The sequence below is a fragment of the Myotis myotis genome, unplaced genomic scaffold (assembly GCF_014108235.1).
Source record: "Myotis myotis isolate mMyoMyo1 unplaced genomic scaffold, mMyoMyo1.p scaffold_m19_p_2, whole genome shotgun sequence".
NCBI lineage: Eukaryota > Metazoa > Chordata > Mammalia > Chiroptera > Vespertilionidae > Myotis > Myotis myotis.
The window spans coordinates 26,027,689-26,040,212 of NW_023416324.1; the positions used below are offsets into that span (position 1 = coordinate 26,027,689).

The 12,524-nt window shown below is 38.1% G+C and overlaps 1 protein-coding gene across 3 annotated transcripts in view; it reads left to right on the plus strand.

The window, feature by feature from the left end:
• Window positions 1-12,524, plus strand: part of LOC118675217 (phosphatidylinositol 3-kinase regulatory subunit gamma) — a 92,170-nt gene that overhangs the window by 54,783 nt on the left and 24,863 nt on the right. For all 3 annotated transcript variants that reach the window (XM_036347551.1, XM_036347552.1, XM_036347550.1), the window contains 4 exons: window positions 662-760; window positions 3,347-3,527; window positions 4,391-4,516; window positions 12,208-12,350. In XM_036347551.1, coding sequence (XP_036203444.1) covers window positions 662-760; window positions 3,347-3,527; window positions 4,391-4,516; window positions 12,208-12,350 — 549 coding nt within the window. The remainder of the gene's footprint in view (window positions 1-661; window positions 761-3,346; window positions 3,528-4,390; window positions 4,517-12,207; window positions 12,351-12,524) is intronic.

A 12,524-nucleotide genomic window follows, 5' to 3' on the forward strand; every position in this document is an offset into this window, starting at 1 on the left:
ATATGGTAATTCTATGTTTATTTTTTTGAGGAAGACAATATATATTTATATTAAAATTATCAGAAAAAATTTATTTTAGCATTATACAATAAAAGGATCTATTATATTTAAATATCATTTAAATTTATATTTTAAGACCCTGTGGTTCTATAATTCAAGGGTCTTTTATACCCTGCCATTTCCTTTGAGTGTTCCAGTACTGTTCCTTAAAGTCCCAAACCAGCTCCGAAGAGAAATTTATCAGTATACGTTCATATTGGAGGATATTATATTGAAAAATTGTGAATTTTGTGAATTTCTTCCCCTCTGATCAGACAGCTGCCAGTGTTGCTTAAATATAACCTTCTTTCTAAACAGCTGCTGGTTTTTCCTGAAACTCTGCAAGTTCAGAGCTGCCTAAGGAACCCTTAAAGGCTTAATGGAAACACTATCTCTTATAGATAGTTGAAATCTGGAAAAGTTTAAGAAGTAAATAGCCCTTCCTTAAATTGCATAACACCGAAAATCAAAACAGAATGAACATACCTAGAGGGAGGAACTAAATGACCTCTGACGGCCCTATGATTCTATAACTATACCACTTCCCAACTAGCCTTAGTAATAATATATGAAGAGCACAAATGACACTTGTGTTTTTTTCATTTTTACTATAATTCTTCAGGGAGGAGGTAAATGACAAATTACGGGACATGCCAGATGGTACCTTCTTGGTCAGAGATGCCTCAACAAAAATGCAGGGAGATTATACTTTGACTTTGCGGTGAGTATTTTTCAGCATTTTCATTAGCATTATTTATTTCTGGTATACAAAGATTTCTGTATTTTGTTTAAATCTTTATATATACATTTTTCATATTTTAATTTAATATAGATACATAATTTTTGTTTGGCTAACTATCCTTTTTTATACATTAAACATTTAAATGTTTTATAAAAATGACAGTATTTATTTTTTGGTAGCAATAAAGTGAAAAAGCTTTAATGTAAGGAAATAAGATGTATACTGTTGACCTTATGAGTGTAGAAGAAGTGACGTGCACAGCTTAAGGTTGTTCATGATATGTTGGGAATCCACCCCTCTAATAACCCTATTATTTTCCTTAATGTAGACTTCAGCGTTAAAACTCAACCTTATTTAGGATGATGATGATATGTAGAAGATAAAGCAATTCTCAGTCTGTATCATGCCATCCACGTGGGCATATTAGAATCTCATAAGTGGTGGTTGTATCCCTTTTATATTTACAAAAGTGGGACATATATTTTTTAAAAATTAGGAAAACTGCTTTAGATATTCCCACATTTAATTTTAACCATTAAAATCGCCTAATTACAATAAAGTCTTATGATTTTTAAAAAAATAAAGTGACTATATAAAGAAAAGAATAATAACAATAGCAACAATAACAACTTTCTTGGAGTCACTATATTAGTTTCTGGTAATGACATTGAAAGAAATTAATGCCATAGGACTTCAGTTGTGCTGAGGAATAATCAGTGTTCTCTGTTGATTCAACACAATTTTTTCTCATTCTAGTCAGGCTTCTGTCTTATCACTCTACAGCAGTGGTTCTCAACCTTCCTAATGCCACGACCCTTTAGTACAGTTCCTCATGTTGTGGTGACCCCCAACCATAAAATTATTTTCGTTGCTACTTCATAACTGTAACTTTGCTACAATTATGAATTGTAATGTAAATATCTGATATGCAGGATGTTACAAATTGAACATAATTAAAGCATAGTGATTAATCACAAAAACAATATGTAATTATATATGTGTTTTCTGATGGTCGTAGGTGACCCCTGTGAAAGGGTCATTTGATCCCCAAAGGGGTCGCGACCCACAGGTTGAGAACCGCTGCTCTACAGGGACTGCTAAACCAGTGGCCACTTCTCTTTCTTACTTTGCCTGACCTCTTAGCAGCATTAGTCATAGACACTTCTTCCTAGAAACAGTTTATTATCTTGGCTGTTGTGATATCACATTCTTCTGATTTTCTTCCTAATTCTAGGCCACTCCTTTGCTCAATATCGAGATGTTAAGTGTTTCTGGGTTCAGACTTGGGCCTTCTCTTCTCTGTATTCATTTTCCCACAGTGAAGCTTGTCCTGTCCCTTGGCTTTAATATACAGATATGCAGTGAGATTCATAAACCTTATCTCCAGCTCTGACCTTCAGAACTCCAGATGCATATATCCAGTTGCCTGCTTGCTTTTGCCGCTAGATAACTAGGGGAGATACTAATTTTAACATGGTCAGTGCAGAATTTTTATTTCAATCCCAACTCCCCTACCCAAACTGTTTCTCTTCAAGTCTTCACTCTTTTTAAGCAATAGAACCACCATCTCTACAGTTACTCAAGCCACAAGTCTTTCCTCCTCTCTTTCTCTCACTCTCATATCCAAGTCATCATTAAGTAAATCCTGCCAACTCTACCTTCAAATCTATATTAGTAATTTCTTCACATTTCTCTCCTATCTAAATCTAAGCCACCATCATCTTGCTTGATCTTTTGCAGTCACCTCCTGACAGGCCTCCCAGCATCTTAAAATTTCTAACCTTCCCCATCCCTGTTGACTCATTTTCCGCACAGCAGCCAGAATGATCATTTACAATATTCTTCAAGACAGTTGTTTGTAGGCATGTCTTTTCCCTCTCCTTTCATTGTCTTTAATCCATTCCAGTCAGGCTTCCATCCTTACCATTCAACTGAAACAATTTTATCAAGATCACTTAGCGATCTCTACTTTGTCAAGCCTCAGTTGATTATTTCCTCTTTGTTGAAATGCTTTTTAAAACATTGTTTTTTAGAAAAAAATAAAAAATTAGATAGTTTTTAAGATAAACACTTAGTTCTCCATTCACTTTATTAACTGCTTTCTCTTGGTTTCCTTTGCTGGTTCTTCCTCATACCCTGACCACTAAACATTGGTGTACCCTTGGGCCCAACCTTGAACCTCTTTTGTTGTTGAGCTGTGCTTATCTACAGTTCAGGAGAAGGTCTGGGCTAGAAGTGTAATTCATTCAGGAAAAAAAAAGATACATAGATTATTTCTCTTAAGTGATTATTTTTGCCAAATTTATTGATACTGACTGCTGTTTAGGTATATTAACCTTTAATAAGCAAGATATTTATAGATAAAAGAAATAGTTGTAAAAATAATATGATATTACATATATTTTTGCACACATACTTATATATGCCTTTTTACCTATTCTAGCCTCAGCATAATAAAACTTGTTTATTATGTGACATCAAGCTTTCATATCTTCATATGAAAGTAGTAGTACTTCAGTAGAATTTTTTTGGCAAAATCTACAGTTGTTATCTTGTTGTTTACAGGAAAGGAGGCAATAATAAGTTAATAAAAATCTACCACCGAGATGGGAAATACGGCTTTTCTGATCCTCTGACATTTAATTCTGTGGTGGAGCTCATTCACCACTATCATCATGAATCTCTTGCTCAGTACAATCCCAAACTTGATGTGAAGCTGATGTACCCAGTGTCCAAATACCAGCAGGTATGATTACACAAGTTCTTGATAGCTATTCCTCAAGTAATTACTTAACAGGATTATTTGATTCTGACTTACCAGTTAAAAAAAGAAATCTAGTCATTTAAAATTTTCTACTGAAGATTTAAGAATTTTAGAACTTACGCCGAAACCGGTTTGGCTCAGTGGATAGAGCGTCGGCCTACGGACTGAAGGGTCCCAGGTTCGATTCCGGTCAAGGGCATGTACCTGAGTTGCGGGCACATCCCCAGTGGGAGATGTGCAGGAGGCAGCTGATCAATGTTTCTCTCTCATCAATGTTTCTAACTCTCTATCTCTCTCCCTTCCTCTCTGTAAAAAATCAATAAAATATATTAAAAAAAAAAAAAAGAATTTTAGAACTTACTTTGTTGCAACTATGAATAGCTTGTTGCAATACTTTTGTTGCCTGGCTGGTGTGCTCAGATGGTTGAGCATCAACCTATTAATCAGGAGGTCACGGTTCAATTTCAGTTAGGGCATCTGCCCAGGTTGCAGGCTTGATCCCCAGTAGGGGGCATGCAGGAAGCAGCTGATCAATGATACTCTCTTATCATTGATGTTTATATTTCTCCCTCTTCCTTCCTCTCTGAAATAAATAAAAATATAGTAAAAAAATACTTTTGTTTATGTTTTCTATTTGTACTTTTTTTCTTAATTTTGAAAGTATTAACTATTTTGTTGTGATATAAGACCGATCTTCGTGTTAACAAAAGGATTTAGTGCTTTTATATGCTTGATATTAATCCAGTGGTTTAAACTTACAGTAGAAATGCAATTTAAAAATAAATAGATGTAGAAATTAATGTAGAATTGTTGACATTCTTTACTTCTTTTGTTTACCTGCACAGGATCAGTTGGTAAAAGAAGATAACATTGATGCAGTAGGTAAAAAACTGCAGGAGTATCACTCTCAGTATCAGGAAAAGAGTAAAGAGTATGACAGGCTATATGAAGAATATACCAGAACATCCCAGGTTAGTATGTTTTTGTTATTTAGGCCAGTAAGTATGCAACACCATAGTTACATCAAATTTTCTTTAATTCACCTGACAATCTTTAGAGGTCTTAATATCTTAAATAGCCTTTTGGGGACTTTGATGATTTAAATTCCTTTCCTATTCATAAATCACTTTTTTATTGGTTAAGGATATATTTTATGTCAGTTAGTGTAAACTAGAATAAGGTTTGACTGCTAGTGACAAAAAATAAAATAACAAAGGCTTCAGATAGAAATTTAGTGTTCTTTTATGTCTAGGCACTCCAGGGGTTTTATGGCAACTCCACAGGAATTGGGGCCTCGGTTTCTTCTGTCTTGATGCCTTGCTATCGGTGGAAGTTGGCTTATTCCAATATCAACCATAACAACCATATTCTAGCAATCAGGAAGGAAAAATAGGAACGAGAATAAAAGGAATGTTTCCTGTTTTTAAAACTACTTGCTAGAAACACACACTGCTTCCACACTCTGCCCACTGGTTAGATGTAGCTGCAGATCACAACTAGCTGCAGGGGAGGTCTTATATAACCGTTAGAAAGAATGCGGGAGGTTTGTATTGGTTTGGAGTGATTTCTAAGATATACTAAGTAAAAAATGAAAGCTATAGAAAAATATATGTGGTATACTGTCACTTATGGTTAAAAATTGTGTAGAGGGTGCTATATGTGTACATGTTAATATGTATTCTGATCAGAAACTGATACTGTATATCCCCTGGGTAAGATAATTAAGACAGTGAGAGTCCTAAAGTAGAAAACTTACTCTTTACTATATATACTTTTATATTGTTTGATATATTTTTTTCTGTTTGCATGTATTACCTTCTTAAAATATATAAAATGAAGTGAATTAGAATTCAGGAGATTTATTTTCTAATCCTGGTTATGCTAAAAATTGCTTGTGTCCCTTGAGAGATTATGTGTTTCAGATCCCATCTGTAAGATGGAGATAATGGCAACCCCAACTATATTTGAGTGTGTGTGTGGGGGAGGGGAGAGAGAGATAGGTAATCTGGTTACAAAGGTCAGTATAACCATCCAAAAAACACTTATTGAACACCTTGTCTAGGCATGATACTATGCTTGACTCCAGAAACACAGAGGGAGAGAGATGAGGCCCTATTCTTCAAAAGTTTGAAGTACTCTGACAATATTTGTTAAACACAATCTGCATTAGTCCAAATGTCAAATTTTAATTCCTTTCCTCTGATTAAACAAAGCAGTGATGGATTTTACTATATTTGTGTGTGTATACAAGTATACACACAACACACACTATGTTTAATCTCAAAGAATATTGAGTAAAAGATGCAAAAGAATACATATAATACACATCTGTTCATATAATGGACAAAACCAGACAGATGTTAACTTTTTTATTTTGGATGGGAACATAAAGTGATAAAATCATGAAGAATCACAAAGAATCATCATAAAGGATAGTATTATCACCAAGGCAGGGGAGATGGACTGGGAAGAAGAGAGTTGTGATTGGAAAGGATGCACGGAATTTTTGGGGGTGCTGGTAGTGGATGTTTATCCTTTATAATAAAAGCCTAGGTGGCGTATATGTGACGTCATCACTAGATGGCCAACATAACATGGCCACGACAAGATGGCTGGCAGGGGAGGGCAGTTGTGGGCGATCAGGCCATCAGGGGAGGGCAGTTGGAGGCGACCAGGCTGGCAGGTGGCAGGGGATGGCAGTTGGGGACGACCAGGCTGGCAGTGGGGAGGGCAGTTAGGCATCAATCAGGCCAGCATGGAGTGGTTAGGGGGCGATCAGGCTGGCAGGCAGAAGCGGTTAGGGGCAATCAGGCAGGAAGGCAGGCGAGTGGTTAGGAGCCAGCAGGCCCAGATTGTGAGAGGGATGTTCGACTGCCAGTTTAGGCCAGATCCCACAAGGATCGGGCTTAAATCGGCAGTTGGACATCCTCCAAGGGGCCCCAGATTGGAGAGGGTGCAGGCTAGGCTGAGGGACACACCCCATGCACGAATTTTGTGCACCAGGCCTCTAGTTTTATAATAATTTGTTAAGCTGTGCATTTGTTTTATGCACTTATGTTATACCTCCCACTAAAAATGATAAACATTAAAAACAAATGGCTGGCCTGACTGGTATTGCTCAGTGGTTGAGCATTGTCCTATGAACCAGAAGGTCACAGTTCGATTCCCAGTCAGGGCACATACCCAAATTTCAGGCTCCATCCCAGTGCGGACGTGCAGGAGGCAGCTGATCCATGATTCTCTCTCATCATTGATGTTTCTATCTCTCTTCCTCTCTTTTCCTCTATGAAATCAATAAAACAAAAATATTTTAAAAGGCACATGGCTGCCCTAGTCAGTTTGGGTAGAGCATCGGCCTGTGAACCAAAGGGTCCTGGGTTCGACTCCGGTCAAGGGCACGTACCTTGGTTGCAGGCTCCTCTCTGGCCTGGGCCCTGGTTGGGGCACATGCAATCGATGTGTTTCTCTCACATCAATGTTTCTCTCTGTCTTTCCCTCTCTCTTCCACTCTCCCTAAAAATCAATGAAAAAATATCTTCAGGTGAGGATTAACAAAATAATAATAATAAAAAATAAAAAGGCACATAGCTGTATACAAAACCAATATGAATATTTTTATAGATCAGAGGTGGAACAGGCATCCATAATAATAACCATAAATGGAACTTCCAGATTTGGAAATAAGTAGAGGTCACTGAGATTTGGACCTCCCTGGTTTTTTCCTTCTCAGTCTTTGCTGATTTCTCCTCTTTGATCTTGGTCGTCTGCTCTCGCTGGCTTGGGCGCTCACTCGCTCTCTCGCTCACTCGCTCTCTCTCTCACTCGCTCTCCCTCTCACTCTCTCGCTCTCTCCCCCCACCTCTCCAGATTTATTCCAACTTTTTTTTTTTTTGAGAGAGAGAAAGAGAGAGAGAGAGAGAGAGAGAGAGAGAGAGAGAGAGAGAGACATTGATTTGTTGTTCCATTTATTTATGCATTCATTGGTTGTTTCTTGTATGTGCCCTGATCTGGGATCGAACCTGCAACCTTGGCTTGTCGAGACAGTTCTCTAACCAACTGAGCTACCGGGCCAGGTCGTCTTCTCTTTTCTAGGTACTTATTTACTCTCTGGTAATTTCAGACCATCTCATGGTTTTACATACCATTATATGCTAGTAACTCCCAAACATCTTTCCAACCTTCCTTTTCCACTCTGCTTTTCTTTTTTCCATAATGCTTCTTACCTTCTAACATACTATGTACTTTACTTACTCACCGTATCTGTTATTTATTGTCTGTATAATCCCCTAAGCTATACGTTCCAGGAAAGCAGAAATCTTTAAGCTTGTTCACTTACGTATCCCAAACACTTCTAAATTCTCTTAGCTCTAGACTCATTCATCCAGCTGCTTAATGAACAGCTTCACTTGGATGTGTAGTAGATATCTCAGATTTGACATGTCCAAAATTGAACCCTGATATTTCACCTCAATACTGTTCTACCCTTTGCCTTTCCCATTTCAGTTGAGAGCAATCATGTCCTCAAGATCTTTCAGGCCAAGATCCTTGAAGTCATTCTAGTAGACTCTTTCTATTATACCTTGTATCCAGTCGATCAGGAATTCCTGTTGACTTTACCTTTAGAGTATACCCAGAATTCAACCCCTTCTCACCACATTCATTGCTAATACCTTGATCTAAGCCACTATCATTTCTTGCTTTGATTTAGCACAGAAACCTCCTTTCCTTTCCTTATCCATGTTCCCCTTCCCCTAATCAATTCTCGACATAGCAGCTAGGTGATACTTGTAAAATGTAGGTAAGATCACAGCACTCCTTTGTTTAAGACCCAGCTCTGGTTCCACATTTAACACAGACTGAAAGCCAGAGTTGTTTTTGTAATGGCCATTATGATCTGTGCCCCTTTTCCTCCTGGACCTCATTTCTTAAACTCTCTTCGCTGTGCCCCAGCCACACTAGCCTCCTTGCTGTTCCTTGAACATACTAGACCTGCTTCCCACCTTTGTGTTTTGCACTGGCTATTTCCTTGCCTGAAACACATCCTCTGGCCTCAGGTAGTCACCTGGCTAACCCCCTCACCTCTTTCAAGTCTTTGCTCAAATGTTGTTATCAAATAAGGCCTACCTGACAACTTTATTTAAAATTGCAACTCTCCAACCTTCCTTTTCCACTCTGCTTTTCTTTTTTCCATAATGCTTCTTACCTTCTAACAAACTATGTACTTTACTTAACCTTACCATATCTGTTATTTATTGTCTGTATAATCCCCTACACTATAAATTCCAGGAAAGCAGAAATCTTTAAGCTTGTTCACTTATGTATCCCAAACACTTCAAATAATGCCTGGCATATAGTTATTGTTTTATTTGTTGAATGAGTCTATGCAAGATGATGAACCCAGAGCCTCCACATTTGGTCAGGGCATGGAGTCAGACTAATGGTGTGAAGCGGAGTCTAGTGGAGGGCTAAGCCCCCTGTGAATAGAAGCTAGAAAAAATGGCCACTGTTGCATGTGGCTTTGGCTTGTATAGAGCTGCACTTCTCCTTTCTTTTCTTCTTTTAAAAAATACAGTTTTATTGATTTCAGAGAGAGGAAGGGAGAGGGAGAGAGAGATAGAAGCATCCATGATGAGAGAGAATCATGGATCGGCTGCCCGTTGCACCTCTCCTTTCTGACATGGCTGGAGAAAGCTCCACATGCTGTGAACATGCTTTGTAATAGTGGGGATTTCACAGCATATTATGAGTTCGAAGCAACTGATATGAGACCAGGTTCTGAACTTGGAATCCCTGGTTGGAGAGCTGGATTTGGGGGGCAGATGGAGGCAACCAAATGCCACTAGTAGGTCGAAACTAGAAGAGGGCTAAATTTCTGTATGTGAGAATTCAGAGCAGGACTTGAGATGGGGCTGATCACAGAAAGCTTATGGAGCTTAAAGCCTTGGGAGGTGAGTGAAGAGAGCGAGGATCCAGTAATTAGTGGTACAGGAGATGGGCTGGGACAATAAGTGTTAAACAGAGATTAAATAATTGACCTCCTCTGTTTATAAGTGTTGTAGTGTTCATAAGTATTGTAGAACTCCTTGTGTTGTGTCTTTATAAGTTTTATAAACTTCCTCTATATTTCTGTGAAATCTTAGATAAAATCTAGATTGCTGTGATATAAGTGAATTCTTCCCAGAGAATGGGAAAGGGATGGTGTTGGTTGGCACAGGGTGAGAATTGACTACAGGTGAGGCTATTTAACATCTGGATTACATATAATTAGGAGGAAAAGTGATTGGACTTAGTGATAGATTGGGATAAGGACAGGAATTTGGCCATGAGATCATTGGTGACCTTAGAAGAGCAGTCTCTGTGGAATGGTGAGTACAGAGCCAAAATAGAGTGAGTTGGAGTATGAATCAGAGATGAAGAAAGAGAGACAGCCATATACACAACTCTTTCAAGAAGTTTAACTGTGACTGGGTGAGGATTTAGGTTAGGGATTTTATTTTTCCAGAGTGGTGTCACTAGAACTTGTTTGTATGTTGATGAGAAGGAACCATTAGATGGGGAGAGTTAATGATGTAAGAGGGGCTGGCTGATGTAATGGATGGAAGGAAGTACCTGAGAACGGAAGAGAAGGTGAGCCCCAGAGCACAGGTAGAAAAGGGAGGAGGAAGAAGGAAGGGGTGTAGATCCAGGTAGGTTTATAGTTTGGGTAGTAGATATAGTGACATTGTTTACAGGGGAGCTGCTGCTTGGACAGTGATGTCAAATAATTTCCCATTTGCTGCCCTATTTACCAACACATATACCAGTGTTAGTAAAGTCTATATTATTGGTGTTTTCTTTGAAGATACAGGGCCAGAGCTTTGTAAGTATTTTCTAACTTTGCAAGGGTGCCAGTACCCTTTACTATAATTTCAGAGTGCAGAATTTGTAGCTAAATATTTAGATGTGGGCATTCAATAAGTTTGCAGTACTATTTGAGATATGTATAATATTACCTCACTTATATGGGACATCATAAAGGTTTGAGCTTCCCTCATCAACCTTTGTTCCAACCCTACTGAGCAGTTGCTTATCCCTGAACATCTCCTAATATTTCATGTACATGCCATGCCAAATGTGTGCGATGCTGCATTTCCCCCCACCCCAGTTCTTTAAGAACTAGCTCAAATGCTGTCTTCTTCATGAAGCCTCTGTAAAGCAATAAGTAACTGATTTATCCCACTTGATTTCCCTACCATGACATGAAACAGAACCTATTAGAGTTCAGAAATCTATTTCACCTGTGTAGTTCAAATCCTGAAAGGTAGGCTCCATGTTTTATGAATCTCTTTATCACCAGATGGTACTTCCTGTATAGTGGATTTTCAATAATCATTTGTTGAAATTAACCAATGCTGGATAGTTGAGGAATTATCTTGTAAGCACCAAACCTTTAAAAATTATAAACATTCAGGATAGTAATCTTTCTAGACCTTTATACATATTTCTTGACTTTCTAAAGTAAATAGAATAAAGTCTAATCCTCTTTGAAGGTTTTAGGGGAATCATGAGTCAGATGCTAAAGTCTACAAATACCCTCAGACTTCTTACCCTAGTGCTGAATGGGCTTTTGTTTTATGGAGTTTTCATTTTACATCTTAGTCTGCATCTGATTTTTGCAGCTATTCTCCCCTTTTTCATTTTCTGCTTTAATCAGATGAATTTACTGATGATTCTGTTTTGAAAACTACATGCTTTAGAAACTAAAGCAAGAATAAATAGACTCTGGCCCTAGCTGGTTAGGCTCAGTGGATAGAGCATCGGCCTGCCGACTGAAGGGTCCTGGGTTCGATTCCGGTCAAGGGCACATTCCCAGGGTTGAGGGCTCGATCCCCAGGAGGAGGTGTGCAGGAACTAGCCAATCAATGATCCTCTCTCATCGTTGATGTTTCTATCTCTCTTTCCCTCTTCCTTCCTTTCTGAAATCAATAAAATATATATATATATATGTATATATATATATATATTTTTAAAAATAGACTCTGTAGGGCTCTTCTGGGGATAAGTCTTTGCATGTTGTTGCATGGACTCCTCTGCTCTATCCATTCACCCCTTTAGCACCTTTTGGGGGTCAGCACTACAATAGGTGCAAAGGCAGGTCTTTATTTATCCTTGTCTTCAATGTGTCAAGGGGTTGATCCCTCTTAGCAACTTAGGTCTTTCTGTGGTTCTCAGCTATACTTTTTCTTTTTTCTAGGGTTTGAATGATTCATTTTGCATATAAATAATAAGGGTAAGAGTTAAATAAAGGGTCTTATTTTAGCCAGGCGATTTTCAACTGTTGTCCCACAAGAATTTTTAAAACATGCAATACCTGACTATTTCGTCAGGGGCACTGACCTCTTTTCCCTTAGTTTGTCAAATAAAAAAATGACACTAGCCAACATAACAATAGCTGTTGGATGTGACTGAATCAAAATTATACCTGTTTTTTGGTCAGATTGGCAAAGAATATATTTTTTGGTGTGCTGCAGAATTTTAGTAATCAGTGTATGTGTGCCATGAGATGAAAAACGTAGAAAATTTCTGGTTTAGCTTTCTGAATTCAGTCTTACATGGAACTGTAAAAAAGTTCCAAAAAAATAAAGATAATAAAGTATATAGCTTTTCTTTTTTTCTCCTATAGGAAATACAGATGAAGCGGACGGCAATTGAAGCTTTTAATGAAACAATTAAAATTTTTGAAGAGCAGTGTCACACACAAGAACAGTATCGCAAAGAATATATTGAGCGATTTCGCAGAGAGGGGAATGAAAAGGAAATTGAACGGTAACTCTACCTAATTACCTCCAAGTACATCAGTGAGACAAGATGTCTTCTTCCCCAATAATCTCTGTTGTGTTTGCTTTTACTCCTCAAACTTCACAGTCCTTTCATATGGAAGTACTTGCTGTTCCCACCAGTGATACCAAACTGAACCTCCTCTCTTCTGCATTCTTTCTC